The following is a 17,676-nucleotide window of genomic DNA, read 5'->3' on the forward strand; positions in this document are numbered from 1 at the left end:
CGTAGAACGTGGCATGTAAAAGTCCTAAGAAACCTTGGAAACAAAAAGGATCTACAACTTCCTTCAAGTGACTCTAATTTCCCCTCCAAGAAAAAAAAAACTTGGCAAGAAAAAGTCTAAAGATGATCCTTACAATTTGAAAAGATTTTTAAAACTCTTCTAAAAGAAACTCAAGAAAAATTTTTGAAAGAAAAACTCAAAGAAAATTTATTTATTCAAAAGAGAAGTTGAATAAAAATTAATTTTATCTTCGGTGTACAATGCAAAGGCCCTTATATAGGCTAGCTAAATAAATCTAAATAAAACTCTTAAGTATACTAGAACTCTAATTATGAAGTATTATAAAAAAATTCAGAATAAAATAATAAAATAATAAGAGCTGATAAATATATGTATAATAAAAATTAAGCTTAAAACTTGAACCCAATATGATTTAAACTTGAATTAAAAGCCCGAAACTCGTAATTCTCTTTATAATCCTGTCTAAAAATTTTGCTCGCACAGCCTTCACTAAAACGATCATAACTTAAGTTCCCGAACTTGAAATCGAGTAATTCAAAGTGTGCTTCGAAGTTAAGAAATAGATCTTCGAACGCGATAAAGATATCATAATCCATAAATGTCTGGATCCCATACAAATATTTGTCGCAAGTTGACTAATCTTTTCGGCTTGAAAATTGACAGCTTGGTTGGGTCTTGAGGTAGTGTAAGCTCACATCCATGAGTCTAAAATTGAGACTTGAGACTCGCATCATATAATTAGATTGTTTGATAAATATAAATTTTAAATTATGAAATTTTTTATTCTACAATTTATCTTTAATTTTTAAACATTTCATCTTATTTTAAATAAAATTAAAATTTAAATGTAAAGTTTTTATAGGATAATAAAATAAAATCGAACCAATTGAAAATATTCTTTGATAAGTGATAAGTAGCTTTTATTTATCTATTATTTTTCATAATTTTTTACAGAAATTTTTTTCTATTGAGTTATTTTTATTTTGGATTGGTAAACTTATGATGGTCAAATCATTGAGGAGGCTTATGGACTTTGCTTGGATTTTGATTTGATTATTTTTAAATATGCTCATAGATTAACCAATGATGCAACATATAGATTTGCCCAATGGTTCTTACAAGAGGATGTTAATCACACTTTTGCATTAGATTACTCAGATGTCATTCACTGGATCGTGGCTTTGAATTTTTAAATACATTGTGCTCAATGGGTGTATTCTATAAAAAAAAAAAAACTCTCAGATGAAATCCCACAGTTGATTAACAACAACAAGAGAATAGAGGTGCGGACGAAGAGACCAAAGTAGGAGGGCATCGATTTCGACACACCCACGTTGGGTAAGTTGAAAAACCTTGAGTGTTGTGGGCAAAACAAAAATTACGGCAAAATTAGATCATAGATCGTTCTGCTCAATCTTGTGAAATGATGGCAGCTTATGAAATGAAGATTTCAAATAACGATTTATGATTCCAAAAGAAAAGGATTGATCACTATGGCATTGCAAATTGCAATAAAAGATCTTATTCACCTAAAAGAATTAGGGCGGGTTTAGATGGGCTGCGGTTAGTGTAAAAATAGCGATGGCGGTGAGATTAGATATTGTAACGTGAGACAAAAAGTAAGCTAAACACACCGCATTATATCTCACCGCCCATCCAAACTCACCCTTAATTTTGAAGATCAAATGGGAAAGAAACACCATTAGAATGAAGGGTTGAAATTGGAGTAAAATACAATTTACAATTAACAACATAAACATTTTACATTTTTACATAAGCAAATGGTAAAAAAAATGGCAAATTATAGTATAAATTTTTGAAAAGTTAGATATCTTAAAATTTCTCCACATTTAATATTTTATTATTATTACTTAAAATATTTGTATATGAAAATTCATTGGATTTGACTTTCAGATTTTTGTTCAATTCCAACTAAGTGAACCAAACTAACTAACAGTAATAAAATAAGAGATCAACACAGAAAATACTTCCTATGTTTATAAGGATTTACCCGATGAGTAATCCACTATAAATAAAAAAGGTACACTCATTAAGTTGCAATCTCATTTTTATACTTCAATTCAGATCACAGTTACATTATTTTCCTCTTGAAACCTTTGTTACAAACTGAACAACAAGAACAACTTTGCAGTAATATAAGTTCCTCACTAAATAGAATAATTGCTCGTGCATTGTCATAAAAAATAATAACAAGCCTTCTTTTATTTAATCGTAAAATGACTTATAAAAATACAATCAATGTAAATCTCTAGTTTCTCAAAAATAGCTTTGAATGCATCTTTGATATTTACATTGAATGCATATAAAACAATAACAAGCCTTCTTTATGATTATAGTTTTCTAATTATAGTTTTTTTTAATCAATAGTTTGATTTTTATTCACTATAAATAATTTATCATATATTACCGCTTACTTTTACTAATAGTCAAAATTTGTTCATGTATGACGATTTTATATAGGCACATTTTGTTATCATCGATATAGGATTGCCTATACTAACTAGGTTGTGACACACAATGTGGCCACAAGCTTTAGCACAACAGTACGGATGAAGCAAAAAGCACCGGAATGAACACAAGCAGATTGATAATACAACCTGGTTTTGCAAGGGCCTTACCCAGAAAAGAAAGCCATTATTAAACACATGGTGTAAGTAATCATTCAAACCCTGCAACGTCACCCAAGTACATTTAGTATGAACTCTCGCCCAAACAATCTCTCTTACTAAAAGTTGTTAACTAATGACTCAAAGGTAAATAAATAATAAAATACACTAAAAAAAATCTCTTTTATGGTTGACTAATCACTTAAAAGTGAATAAATAATAAAATACACTACATAAAATTTCTTACCATGAACATGTAAGTTCTCTTTAAGTAGACTGCTTTCAAAGAATTAGATCATTTATATACAGACTGTGAAATCTCCCAGTCAAGTACTAGATATCTTCAATGCAAAGTGAGATAAAATACATTTAATTACTTTTTATCTTCAAGCCTTTTTCCATTAAGTTATCTTCAATTTTTGTATTATCTCCGAAGTTTATTTTCAATTTCATGTCTCATGCTTCATTTAGGATTCTTCCAAAGCTTACTGCCAAATTACCATAATAAGAACTCTCTTTTATTTTGGAGTCTTTTAAGTATGCTGCACTAAGAAGATAAATATTCCACATTTTTATTATTTATAAGACATCTATAAGGATAACAATAAATACAAATTCAAAAACTACCAACTATAACAAGCGGATTGATTTATTACGTTATTAATAAGTGCCTTAAAATGAGTGATAATTATAATAATAAATTATGCAAGCACTATTTTACTATTATATTCATCTCGCTAATTAATTAGTTTCAACTTTATTAATTTATGTCGATTGAGTCTTAGCTTAATTGGTATGACATTGTTGACAATGCAAGAGGTTATGGGTTCGAACGCGCTGAAGCGCATTATCCTCCTAAGGAGGGTTTATGGGTAGTTCTAGCCATCGTGTCAAAAAGAACAAATTTTATCAGAACTTGTATTGATTTACTTGAGATACACCAACACAAATATCATGTACATAATTCATCCAAATTTTCAAAAATCTATAAATTACCTTATATGTTAGAGACACAAGGCAAGGACCAAATGGTGCGTGTGCTTTGTAGTTTCAATGAATCAAGAGGGTTTTGAAAGCAAACACCCAATATGTCTCAAATACCACAACGCACCCTCAGCTGCATGATCGGCCGCCATTTTCTTCTTTGGCCGGGGTTCACTAAAGCACTCCAAAATTGTCGTCGATGTTTCTTCTCGCATCTCAACAACAACTTTGAATGTGAATCTGTTCAACACACATGAATTACTCACCATATACATTGTCATGAGAGAATGCAAAATACCAAACATCACAAAACAAAACATGATCCAGGTTAATATGGTGGAGTGGAAGGAGATTCCCACCACTCTCAAACGGGTCATATGTCCAATGAGGTTAAGTTGAGTGATCAATGATCTCCGATATTTAAACTAACAGGAAAGAGTTCAACTTTTATATCTAAGTTTCAACATATCCTCGATGAACAATTCTTGCACATACACTCAACCATAGAAGAAAAGTGCAAGTTGGAGAAGGAATAGAGAAACAATGCATAATCTAGCAGGCACTACAGCACTAGGTAACAAAACATTAAAAGGTAAAACAATTCGATTCGTTAAATTGAGTGATCAACTATCTCAAGAACTTTAGACGAAAAGAATGACCTGGCCATTATTATTTTTTTCAATGATTCAGATTTATGAATTTCAGGAATCATGAAAGGGTAAATGTACCATAAGACCCCTGTTTAAGAGTCAGATTGCATTTTACCCCTCCACTAAAAAATGAGCAATTTGATCCTTTTTGTTAAAGATTTTATCTATTTGTACTATTAAAAACTAACGCGACTGACAAAATAACAAATGAGTTACACATGTCATGCTAAGTGTACCTCATGCTAACCAATTTTTTTTAACGGTACAAATAGATGAAATTTTTAACAAAATAACCCATTTGCTCTTTGATGTATGCAATGGATTAATTTGCCCATATTTTAAGTAGGAGCAAAATGCAATCTAACTTCTAATACAAGAGCCTTCATGTTACTTTTATTGTCATGAAAGTACAGCTAAAGTTACTTACAATTTCATGTGGGAAGCGCCTTCCTCCTTGCAACATTCATACAAAGGATGTTTCCAATTGTTTGCAGCACATATATCATGCAACTTTGATTTGGCTGATGCCTTCTTGGGACCATCTAACACCACAACAACATCATATTAGATTCCAGCTAGCAACTAGCAAATTTCATATGCATATATATAACACACATACTTTTATGGAAAAGAAAAATCTTTAAGGCTTCCAACTATTGGAATTAATTATGTAAATATGTATGGTAGTTTTTGTGTATATCTATTTTCTTTTAATTAGGAGATTAGATGCTAAAGTTTAGGAGATAATATTTTGTTTTAACTAGGAGATTAGATGCTAAGTTTAAGAGATAATATTTTGGTTTCTATCTTTGTATTTTCTTGTGTATATATGTTCTTGATTTTGGGAGGAATAAAACACAGAGAAAATTCCTACAATTCTTGTTATTTTTCATGGTATCATGAGCGGTGTTTTGAACGTGTAAAGTTTTGCTAATGGTGGTGGGAAAGGTGATTCGGTCACAAATTGGCGAAAGGGCGGTTACAGCGAAAAACGATTTCTCGCATCGATATAACCTCGCTTGATAATCCCGGACTTGCAATCACTCAAGTACAATTGAAAGGGAAAACTATGAAGAATGGGCTCGTTCTTTCCGAACGGCGTTGCGTGCTAGGAAGAAGTTCAGGTTTATTGACGGATCGATTAAAAAACCAGATGATACATCAGACGACATTGAAGATTGGTGGACCATTAACTCGTTGCTAGTTTCGTGGATTCGGAATACCATTGAACCAACTCTTCGATCCACCATAACTCATGTCGAGGTGGCTAAGGATTTGTGGGATGATATTCGAGAAAGATTTTCAATGGCCAATGGTCCAAGAATCCAACAACTCAGGTCTGATCTTGTAGAATGCAAGCAAAAAGGTTTGACTATTGTCAATTATTTTGGAAAATTGAAACTGATATGGGATGAATTGGCGATTTTTGATCAATTGCCGACTTGTAAATGCGGGAATTGTACTTGTCAACTATCAGCCGAGTTGGAAAAGCGACGAGAAGAGGAAAAAGTTCACCACTTCCTAATGGGATTGGATGGGACATATAGCACGGTTAGATCCAACATCTTGGCTAACGATCCGTTGCCATTCTTGAGCAAGGCTTATTCGATGGTTATTCAGGAAGAACGAGTGAAAACCATATCTCGTGAGATGGAAGATCGCTCCGATGTGATGGCTATGGCGGTGCAAAGTCGAGGCCGTGGAGAAAGTAAGGAGAAATGGGGGGTTTGTTCCCATTGCAAACAACCCGGACATGATATTGATAATTGTTTTGCTATTATTGGTTATCCTGAATGGTGGGGAGATCGACCCCGAGGAACTATGAAGGGTGGAAGTCGTGGCAAGAATTTAGGCCAACGTCAATCAAACAATGAGGACGAGGGGGCAATGAGCTAATGTCGTTCGGACCCACTGTGGGGAGTATCGTCTTCAAATGCTAACACTGATGATACTGAAGCAAACACTTTGCCTGGCCTTAGCAACGAACAGTGGCAAGTTTTGCTCCAAACCTTAAAGGGTATGAGATCAACTACGACTGAGAAGATGACGGGTAAGAAATTGTCTTGGATTATTGACACAGGAGCGTCAAATCATATGACGGGTAATCTAAAATTTTACATAATATTCATAAAATTCCTAATTGTCCCGCTTCAGTTACGGATGGGAGTGAATCTGTGGCTACTTTGAAAGGATCTGTTGCTCTTGGAGGAGATTTATTGTTGCGAAATGTTCTATTTGTGCCGAATTTGACATGCCATCTTATCTGTGTCACAACTTATGGAAAATGCTTCTTGCTTTATCCAGTTCACTAAAAAATTATGTGTTATACAGGACCGTACCTCGAGGATGTTGATTGGAGCGGGTGAACAAAGGGATGGACTCTACTACTTTCGGGAAATTCCAAGGATCAAGGCAATGAGGGTGACTGTCGGTAACTCGTTAGAAATGTGGCACAAGCGGTTAGGTCATCCATCTATGCAGATGACGAAACTTGTTTCGAAGGTAGATAGAGATAGTAGGGATGAGATTTTGAATAAATGTTGTGATGTGTGCCTTCGAGCAAAACAAACTAGAGAAGTTTTTCTTTAAGTGAACATCGTGCGCTTGATATTTTTGAATTAATACATTGTGATTTATGGGGTCCTTATAATACTTTGTCTACTTGTGGAGCATCATATTTTCGACAATAGTTGATGATTTTTCAAGGAGTGTGTGGATTTTCTTGATCAACAATAAATCAAGTACCTTCAATGTTTAAAATTTCTTCACTATGATCAAACGACAATTTGATAAACAAGTAAAGATGGTGCGTAGTGACAACGGAAAGAATTTACTTGCATGAAGAATTATTTTGTGGAACATGGTATTATTTTCCAATCTTCATGTACGGCAAGACTCCACAACAAAATGGGAGAGTCGAAAGAAAGCATAGGCACATATTAAATGTTGCGCGTGCTCTTAGATTTCAAGGATCGCTTCTATCAAGTTCGGGGTGAGTGCATTTTGACCGTAGGTTACCTAATTAATCGAACTCCTTGTTAGGGTTTAAATGGAAAGACGCCATATGAGGCTCTCTATGGTCGACAACCGATTTTGGTCACCTAAGAATTTTGGATCTTTGTGTTACGCTCCACCGTAAGACTAGGGATAAGTTTGCCACCAAGTAGAAAATGTGTGTTCATGGGTTATCCTTATGGGAAGAAAGGTTGGCGTTTATATGACTTAGAAAACTAGAATTCTTTGTCTCTAGAGATGTTGTTTTCTTTGAAGATCAATTTCCTTTTGCTCTGACTTTTGCAAGTCATCCATGATCGACACAATTGCACTCCCTCAAAGTGAAGGACTTGACGAGGCATGGAATGAGGTAGTGGTTTCAAATGATAGTCAAGCTCTTGATGTAGATGAGCAAAGCAGTGAAAATGAAAGTAGCGAAATTGATACTCAAGTGGTGAAGAAGAGTTGGGACGTGGGCGGCGTTAAAGCGATCCTCGGTTCGATCAGGGACTTTGTCATACACACCATTCGGAGGAAAAGTCCATCCCCAAATTCTCCCTCCACGGCATTCGCAAGGTAAGTCCTATCCTATATCGCATTATGTGAACTGTGATAAATTTTTCATGCAACATCGTAATTTTCTTGCGACCATTACCGCAGAACGAGAGCCGAAATCTTATTCTGAAGCTGCTAGAAGCAAAGAATGGCGTGATGCCATGTCTAGTAAAATCGAGGCTTTAGAAAAGCAAAGAACTTGGGAGATTGAGGATCTTCCGAAAGGGAAAAAAGCACTCGGATGCAAATGGGTGTATAAAATAAAACATCACTTTGATGGCTCCGTTGAACAATTCAAAGCTCGTCTTGTGATTCTTGGTAATCATCAAGTGGCTGGAATTGACTACACTAACACATTTGCACCGGTTGCAAAGATGGTTACTATTCGGGTTTTTCTTGCTATTGCAGTAGCCAAGCAATGGGAATTACATCAAACGGATGTGCATAATGCTTTTCTACATGGGGATCTTCAGGAGGAAGTTTATATGACGATACCACCCGGATATCGAGTAACACAACCGGGAAAAGTGTGTAAGCTTCGGAAATCTCTCTATGGGCTCAAGCAATCGCCAAGATGCTGGTTTGCCAAGCTTTCGACAGCCTTAAAAAATTATGGATTCAAACAATCGCATTCGGATTACTCACTTTTTACCTTGCAAAGAGATACATCTCAAGTCAATGTTCTCGTCTATGTTGATGATTTGATTATCTCAGGTAATAATCATGAAGCTATTGAGTCTTTTAAGATTTATCTCAGTGATTGTTTTCATATGAAGGATTTAGGACCCTTAAAATATTTTCTTGGGGTGGAAGTTGCGCGTTCTCCAGAGGGGATTGTTTTGAATCAACGTAAATACATTCTTGACATCATCTCGGAAGTTGGACTTTTAGGAGCCAAACCATCAAGTATTCCTATTGAGCAGAATCATAAGTTAACTCTTGCTACAGGTTCTTTTTTAAATGATCCAGAACCGTATCGTCGTTTGGTTGGACGACTTATTTATTTATGCTTCACAAGACCGGAGCTTGCATACAGTGTTCATATTTTATCTCAATTCATGCAACAACCACGCATTGATCATTGGAATGCAGCGCTTCGAGTTGTTCGTTTCTTGAAAGAAACTCCGGGTCAAGGAGTGTTTTTGAGTAGCAAAAGTGATCTGCGGTTGCACGGTTGGTGCGATGCGGATTGGGCCGGTTGTCCATTGACAAGACGGTCACTCACAGGATGGTTGATTTTCTTGGGTACTTCTCCGGTATCTTGGAAGACAAAGAAACAACACACGGTGTCTCGATCCTCTGCAGAAGCCGAATATCGATCCATGGCTGTGACCACATGTGAGCTCAAATGGTTAAAGGGATTATTAGGTAGTATTGGAGTCTCTCATCCGCACTCAATAACGCTTGCTTGTGATAGTCAAGCTGCTCTTCATATATCTCACAATCCGGTCTTCCATGAGCGTACCAAACATATCGAGGTGGATTGTCATTTTGTTTGGGATGAAATTCTCCACGGCAATGTGAAACCTACCTATGTTCCAACAACGTCACAACTTGCGGATATATTTACCAAGGCTCTTGGTCAGACATCTTTTCGTTCTGTCCTTTGCAAGTTGGGCATCTGTGATCTTCATGCTCCAACTTGAGGGGGGTATTGGAATTAATTATGTAAATATGTATGGTAGTTTTTGTGTATATCTATTTTTCTTTTAATTAGGAGATTAGATGCTAAAGTTTAGGAGATAATATTTTGTTTTAATTAGGAGATTAGATGCTAAGTTTAAGAGATAATATTTTGGTTTCTATCTTTGTATTTTACTGTGTATATATGTTCTTGATTTTGGGAGGAATAAAACACAGAGAAAATTCCCACAATTCTTGTTATTTTTTCACCAACCATTAACTCCATTGAAAGACCTTCATCTTCTTTATGGAGTAATATTAAAAGTAATTAACAAGGATATTGATTGTTTTTAACTTTTAAAATTTTGGGAGGATAATACTTAAATAAACCTTTAAACTTAAACCAAAAATTAAAAAAAATGAAAATAAACCTTTCTTTTATATAATTATAATCATCAAATTGAAAAACAGGTTAATAAAAGTGAGCATTTTTATTATAAATTATATAACCCAACCATACATGTTTTAATGGAGTATTTCATGGTAAAATACTCCTTTATCACTAAAAAGAAAAGAGCTGACTAAGTTTTACTCCTGTTGCTACATTTTAAGTCGCAAGTAATACCCTCCCTTTGGGAGTTATGAAAAGTTTTATATTTTGTCAAAGAATTATGAGTAATTTAAAACTCGTATAAAATGGACAATTTTATTTAATAAATGAAAAGTAACAAAATTAGCAATAAAGAAGTAATTGTTTTCTAGGTATAATAATTTATTTGGCCCTTCAACTTTACAAAAATGTCATTTAACCTTTTATTTAATTTTCATCTTTTTAACCCTTAAATTTGTATTTTTTATCAAATCACCCCAAATATATGAAAAAGTTAACGTTTTTAACTTTATCGACATGTGAATTGTCACATGGATGACATGTCAACATTTAATTAAAATTTTAAATTTTAAAAATTTAAAAATATTTTTAAAAAATTAAAAATCATTAAAATCATTTAAAAGTATAATAAAATATTTTTAATATTTTTAATTTTAAAATTAATTAAATATTGATATGTCATCTACATGACAATCTATGTATATGTCTAACAAAGTTAATAAAAATCTATTTTAAGGTGATTTGATATAAAATACAATTCAAAAACTAAAAAAGAGAAAATTAAATGAAAAATTAAAATATATTTTAAAAAATTGGAATACCAAAAAGTGAAAAGTAACACTGAGATGAACATCGAAGGAAAAACATTTATTTAATTACAATTATTTATATATTAATTATAAAATCTCGAGGTTTCCTACTAGAAGTGTGTATGACAAGTATTGGATTAGACAAAAAAATAGTTCTACTTATTCAAGCTAGACTTAAATCTCATTTTATCAGTTAATATTTTTTTCTAAAAATTGCATTAGTATTTCAATAAAAAAATTGCATTAGTATTAACTTCAAATAAAAATATTTTATTATTTAAATTATAATTTTAGCTCATAGGAGTCGGACAATTAGATTGACCTTCCTCGAAAAACATAATAGACTGGATCACTAATGATTTAATTTCAATTAAATAAATTATTTAATTCAACTAATTTAGAGCAATTTGCAATTTAATTAGTTCAATCCTTTCATCTGAATTGATATACTAACCAACTAGCTGGTCTAATTTGATTTCAATAACACTAATTTGAACCCGAAAATCTATCAACCATGGTTTTTAAAAATGGACTAATGGTCGAATCAATCAAGTCATTGATTCTCGATTCGACTCATCTGATTTCAATTAAATAAATTATTTAATTCAACCAATTCAAAGCAATTTACAATTCAACTAGTTCAATCCCTTTATCTGAATCGATATATTAACCAACCGATCAACCCAATTTAATTTCAATAACACTAATTTGAGCTCGAAAATCTATCAACATTCAAACAAAAAAATTTCAAGATCTAAAATCGAAATAATTCAGAGCCAAAACAATATCTAAGATCGAAGTGAGTAAAGTATGAAGACGTGTAATTGGAAGATTAAGGCATGGATTAGAAAGGATGAGTAAATCTAATCTAGGAGATCCCAAAATCTAATGATCTCATAACGCAACATCATCAAAAACTGAGATTTATTTTTATTCTTTTATTAAAAAAATATACTGAATTATAAAAATTTTAATAATACCAACGTAATAACTCAATCGCGTACTCCATAGATGACATGGATAAATTTTTATTAACACAAAAAATTTTATAGCTAAAACTTAATGGGTTTTTTTCAAAAAAAATATAATTTTAACTAAATCTGAAAGAGTAAGAGTCGATAAAAAAGGAATTAATGGTAAAGTAATTAAAATAGATAAATATGTCACCCTACCTATGGGCAATTTATCAAAAAAAGCCATTTTTTTCAAAATTTACCGAAATGGGCCCTTTATGTAATTATTTACCAGAATGGTCCGTTTTCCGCGAAATCGCGTCCACGTCAGTGCAATGTCAGGGTATGTGCCAGGAAATCGCGTCCATGTCAGCGCGATTTGCTGACGTGGACACAAATCGCGCCCTCTAGGACACGATTTGCTGACGTGGCATGAACAGTTTATGTTTTTTAACTTGGAAAACTTTGAAAGGCCATAACTTTTCGCTCGGTTGTCCGATTGAGACGAATTTTTTTTATTTCGAATAAATTTTCGAGATCTACGCGCTGACAAACAGCCGAAGGCGGTTTGTCGCACTTTTCGTCGAAAAAGATCCTTTTTTGCCCCTAAATTTTGATTTTTTCGGTTTAAAATTAAATTTTGAAACATTCAAATAATTATTTTCCTTATTTATTTGAAGTAAACACCAGAATTTTTTTTACAGAATTGTTGTATTATTTTTTTTGATTTGACACGTGTATGGAATAGGTCTGATAATCGTTAGAACGTAAGTAATATAATTAAGATAATAACAGTATTTTTATAATATGTCAATTAATTAGTTTAGCCTAGTTGGTTAAGATGCTTGCTTTTTTCCCTTAGAACCTTGGTTCAAATCTTGTTGGTAACAATTTTGAATCTTTTTTACTTGTTGCTATTGATGTAATATTGAAGAGTTAATTGATTCAAAAAAATTATACTTGTTAAGATTTGAACCAACATTCTAAGGGAAAAGAGCAAGCATCTTAACCAACTAAACTAAACTAATTAATTGACATATTATAAAAATATGTTATTATCTTAATTATATTACTTACGCTCTAACGATTATCGGACCTATTCCATACACGTGTCAAATAAAAATAATAATACAACAATTCTGTAAAAAAAATCCGGTGTTTACTTCAAATAAATAAGGAAAATAATTTTTTGAATGTTTCAAAATTCAATTTTAAACTAAAAAATCGAATTTAGGGCAAAAGGATCTTTTTGATTTAAAAGTGCGCAAACCGCTTCGCCGTTTTTTCAGCGCGTAGATCTCGAAAAGTTATTCGAAATCAAAAAAAATTTGTCTCAATCGAACAACCGAGCCAAAAATTATGGCCTTTCAAAGTTTTTCAAGCTAAAAAACATAAACTGTCCATGCCACGTCAGCAAATCGCGCTGATGTGGACGCGATTTCCTGGCGCATACCCTGACATCGCGCTGACGTGGACGCGATTTCGCGAAAAACGGACCATTCCGGTAAATAATTACATAAATGGCCCATTTCGATAAATTTTGAAAAAAAAAGACTTTTTTTAGTAATTTGCCCTCACCCTACCTAAAAAAGTTTAATTATAAATACAAATGTATGGACGGACATACACGTGTAGGTGAAAGGAGAAAAGGATACTCCTCAACAAGAAGGGAATGCACAAAAGACATATTTTTCTTTATTACTAGAGAGATTTAACTACATTTACTTAATTGCCCTTGATTTATAAATCTATCATCTAACTGGATTATCAGCACACAGCCTAATGCTTATGCACCCTTAGAATCAAATTATATAAATAAATAAAAACGAATAAATTATTTTTTATATATTATATAGCTGATATTTTTATTAAAAGATTATTAAAATTAATATGACTATCAAAATAATAAAATAATTACATGTGACATCCATATAAATCTCATTTTGATGTATAATGGCAAGGCAAGAGGTTTGACGAGGAGCTGGAAATTTTTTCATTTAAATCCTTTATAAATTTTAAAATTTAAGTTAACAATAATAATATTACATTTTAATTTTCTTAACATAATAAAAATTTAATTTAATTTTTAAAATTATAACTATATAAACCATTAAAATAATAAATTATATTTTTACTGTCATATCACCCAAATTTTTTTCTAAATTTTGCCCTTTTTAACAATAAAAATAAAAATAAAAATAATTACTCTTCAATTTAACTTTTTAGTAGAGGGGTGCGAAATATAACCCCACTAGTAGTACATTCAATCAGAACTGAATAAAAGAAACAAAAAGAAGTGTGTGGAGATTTCAGAGTTGACAGAAAACTTACCTGGAACAACCAAATTAGCATGGCGATGGCGAATCTGAATCTCCTTGTTGAAGGTGTTGTTCGGATGTTTTAAGTTGGTTGAAGCTAAACAAAAACATTCCTCAACCTCCAGACCCGGTCTTGAATTTCCGTCAGCAGAATCAGTTTTCCCATGGAATTCGGAGCTTGGATTCGCGACAATAGGTTGGTTTCTGGAACTGGGGTTCTCATACTTATCCTGGAAAAACAAAGACGTATATCAGACGGATTGATCAATTGAACAGCTTAAGTTGTTGGGCAAATTACCTGATAGAGGGGAGAGACGATTGAAGGATCTAGAGGAGGAAGGTTCTTGAGACTGATTTGGAAATTTTTGGGTTTTATGCTGGTTTTCGTGTTCTTCATTTTTTCTTTTTCTTTTTTTTTGGGGGAGGGGTACCTCTCTTCTTATTTCTGCACCTGATGGATTTCACGAATCCACGTCTCACTTCTTTACTCTACCTTTTTAACATTTTTAAGATTTATATTTTCCCTTTCGTTTTCCAAACGAAAGCATTAATGCCAATGTATTAGAAGGATCAAGGACGTAAGTTGGTATTATTTTTATTTATGGATTAAAAATTTAAAATATTTTTAAATATTTTGTCAAAATAATAAAAATAATCAAAGTTATAATAATGTCATTAAAAAGAATTTAAAATTGTAATTAGTTTCTGATTGAATTCCTTACTATAATGTTAAGAGTTTTAAACTGAATTAAGTTATAATTTTATTTATTTTTCAATTAATTTGAAGTTAATTTTAGATCATTTTTAATTTGATTTTATTCTTTAAAAATTAGCATGAGGAGAGGATATTTGAATACCTTACATGTGTTTGTTTTTACAGAAAAGAGAATAAAATTTATTTTGTTTTTACTGTTATTTTTAGAAAACTAAATAATAATAATAATACTTCTTTTTAAATTTTGATTTTTTTAAAATTATTAAAAATAAAATCTTTTTCTTTTGAAATTTCAGATTTATTTTTAAAAATGGTATATTTTTCATAGGGCTGATGTTGAGGCCCACTTATTTTGGTTTTGTCCAAATCAAGCCAGGTTCAAAGTTCAGATTGAGTAATGCATGGATACGAAGTCCAAGTTTATAAGTTTGAGTCTAGGCTGTTGAGGTCTTAAAGCCTATATGTTCTTGAAATTTCAGATTAGGGTTTTTTCCGAAAGGTAGATTCTCTTCATTTCTTCTTCACAGTTTTCCTCTGTTTCTTTCTTTTTATTTTTTTAAAAAAAGAGGGCATGCACGTATAATAAAGCCAAGGGGGAGGGCTTCGATGAACGTAGTTTCACTGGGCCTTCGGTCCTTAACCATAAACTCTTAGATCTATCCAAAAATTTAAAAAAATGGAAAATCACTAGCTTTACAAAAATAAGGGGTTTCAGTAGAGAGGAAGATGAGGAAGAAAGAAAATGAAGAAAAAAAAGGAAGAGACTTTGTTTCCGAAAATGAAAGAAAGAAAAAAAGAGTACTTTCTTAAATTAGTTTCCGATCGCCACTTCCGGTGCTCGGTCGTCAAAAATCGGAGAACTTTGGGTTCTCCGGCGGTGGAACTGGCTGAAAGAAAAGAGGAAAACTAGAGGTACAACATAGTTGAAAAAAAAAAAGAGTTCTTTGAAAATAAAATGAATTTTGGGATTTAAATAGTGGGAGAAGTGGGAAATTTGCTAAGAGGTTCCTCCGTGTTTCCGTCTTTATTTTTAGGGATTTTCGCCTCTTTAAATTGTCTTTTTGATCCTTGTTATTTTAATTTTATTTGAAATTTGAAATTTCGAGCAAATAAATTGCTCATTAAGTCCATCTGTTTTGACTTTTTTTTATTCGTCATTTTAAAATTAAACCTTTCTTTACTTTTAATTTGAATTAAAATTTTAAAAAATTTATTTAAAAGGGGAGAAAATTAATAAATTTTTTTTGTAATTAAACTAAACTGATTTTCTTTCATTTGATTGTTAAAATTAGTTTAAAATTTTTACAAAGTTAGCTTTACTATATGGACATATTTACTTAGTCCTAGAATTGTATCTTGTGACTATACTTAGCAACAACTCAACTCTGACCCTGAGACTCCGTCTTTGGGTTTCCTCGCTGTATGCATATTACAAATGAAAGTAAAGTTGTTTGAGCTCAACAATTCTAGCCTGGTCCTTCCTCAAATCCTTGAGTTTACCATTATACTTGCGAGACATAATAAAACACTGGTAAGTTCGAATAAACTTAGTGAGCGGTCCATACCTTGCATCAACATAATGCTAATAAGCTGTTACTTCAAGGTTCTGAATTCATATTTGACTTTGCTTGTACTAGGACATTTCACCAATCTTGCCGGCGTAGTATTGACATCACACAATTTAACTCAATCGGTACTTTTTTTAGAACACTCAAGCTTATTTGACTGTGTTGGATCTATTGCAGACGTTCCAAACTAGGAGATTACACATTCAAAATATTTGTGGTCTTGCCCATATAAAGCTTCCACTTATGAGATTCCATAGACGTATAATCAAGAATACAAATGTATAGACATTAGACATTTTTGGTTGGCGATACTCGCGAATTCTTTCTTCCATAATTGTCCTTGCGAACTTCAATGCAATTACCCCCTTAAGAGTTATTCCTTGTGAACTTATGAAAGAAAAACCATAGATAATTCTCATGGTACTTGACTTGCATCAACAGATATGGATAGCCAAGTGAGATAGGTCTTGGTGAATAATTTTTGTTGCGAACTATTATTAGTAACTCGTCCTAACTGACTCAAGAATGCGAATCTTTACTTACGGCCATACAGTCGGATTGATAATAGAAGGCCCCCATAAAGAGATGGGCTCATAGACGATTAGCAATATTGTAGATACATATATATTTTGTACAAAGTTTTAGACAGAATACCTGCTTGAACCGCAACTTGGAAATACTCACGTATCGATCAGATAGAAGAATCTAGCAGACCATCATATATGAGATATGACTTCCAATAGCAAATGGTTCATACATTACGATTCGCGCATCGGAACAAATTATGAGCACATGAACTTATTATTGGCGGACTTATAAAGAGTGGATCACTTCTTTGCGGAATCATATTTGTAAAATACTCCTAACAGACTTCCACATATACGATAGTCCTGACGGACTTTCCTAGATCATGTCATGGCCATGGACTTGCATTTCACATATACGACTTAAAGCCTTAGACTCTACAGAGTCTCATACTACCTGTAAAGGGCTTTCATATCCGTGTGCACACATTCTTCATACAAGCCAACCAAACATCCGGAAAGCCAAATACCATTAATATCATTCTCCATACAGTCCGTCCAAACTTTCACAAGTTACATACCATTGATGTCATTCTCCGTATAGTCCGCCTGAACCTCTGCAAGCCACATATATAAAATAAAATGCATATGCGGTCTCGGTACAGTCCATCATTTGCATATAAATGACATGCATACATTTCATACACCAACACTCAAGCAATACTACTGTTTAATACACAACATATATTACGCCAATCATTTCATCTACTCAACATAATCAAACTTACACCCAGCCATGCATTTGCATATCATCACGCAACATGCATCACGTACGATACATCAACATTCAACCTTAGAATGATTCATCATTTGTAAAACTTAACACATACAACATGCAACACATTACTACAACATTCAGCCATAGAATGATTCATCATTTGCAT

At 32.7% G+C, this 17,676-nt stretch overlaps 1 protein-coding gene across 2 annotated transcripts; it reads right to left on the minus strand.

Annotated features, from left to right (window-relative positions):
* Positions 1–2,247: 2,247 nt before the first annotated feature.
* Positions 2,248–14,348, minus strand: LOC105799172 (ribonuclease 3-like protein 1). Of its 2 annotated transcripts, XR_008188599.1 has the most exons (5): positions 14,224–14,348; positions 13,939–14,155; positions 4,710–4,824; positions 3,645–3,872; positions 2,248–2,711 (listed from the first exon to the last, which is right to left on the minus strand). XR_008188599.1 is itself a non-coding variant. In XM_012629588.2 (4 exons), exons 1-4 carry the CDS (start codon positions 14,320–14,322, stop codon positions 3,707–3,709), a joined length of 597 nt encoding a protein of 198 aa, XP_012485042.1. In that variant the 5' UTR covers positions 14,323–14,348; the 3' UTR covers positions 3,539–3,706. The 2 variants fall into 2 exon arrangements, 1 of the variants encoding a protein (XP_012485042.1); XM_012629588.2 differs by lacking the exon at positions 2,248–2,711 and having other exon boundaries at positions 3,539–3,872.
* Between the last annotated feature and the right edge of the window lie 3,328 nt (positions 14,349–17,676).

Source organism: Gossypium raimondii, chromosome 9 (assembly GCF_025698545.1).
Source record: "Gossypium raimondii isolate GPD5lz chromosome 9, ASM2569854v1, whole genome shotgun sequence".
NCBI lineage: Eukaryota > Viridiplantae > Streptophyta > Magnoliopsida > Malvales > Malvaceae > Gossypium > Gossypium raimondii.

Excerpts from the sequence above, each read along its gene's own strand:
- LOC105799172 (XM_012629588.2), bottom strand. The coding sequence starts at position 14,322 with ATGAAGAACACGAAAACCAGCATAAAACCCAAAAATTTCCAAATCAGT. Across the intron at positions 4,825-13,938 it reads TGCTAATTTGGTTGTTCCAG|ATGGTCCCAAGAAGGCATCA; the intron begins GTAAGTTTTCTG and ends TTGTGGTGTTAG. Across the intron at positions 3,873-4,709 it reads GGCGCTTCCCACATGAAATT|ATTCACATTCAAAGTTGTTG; the intron begins GTAAGTAACTTT and ends TGTGTTGAACAG.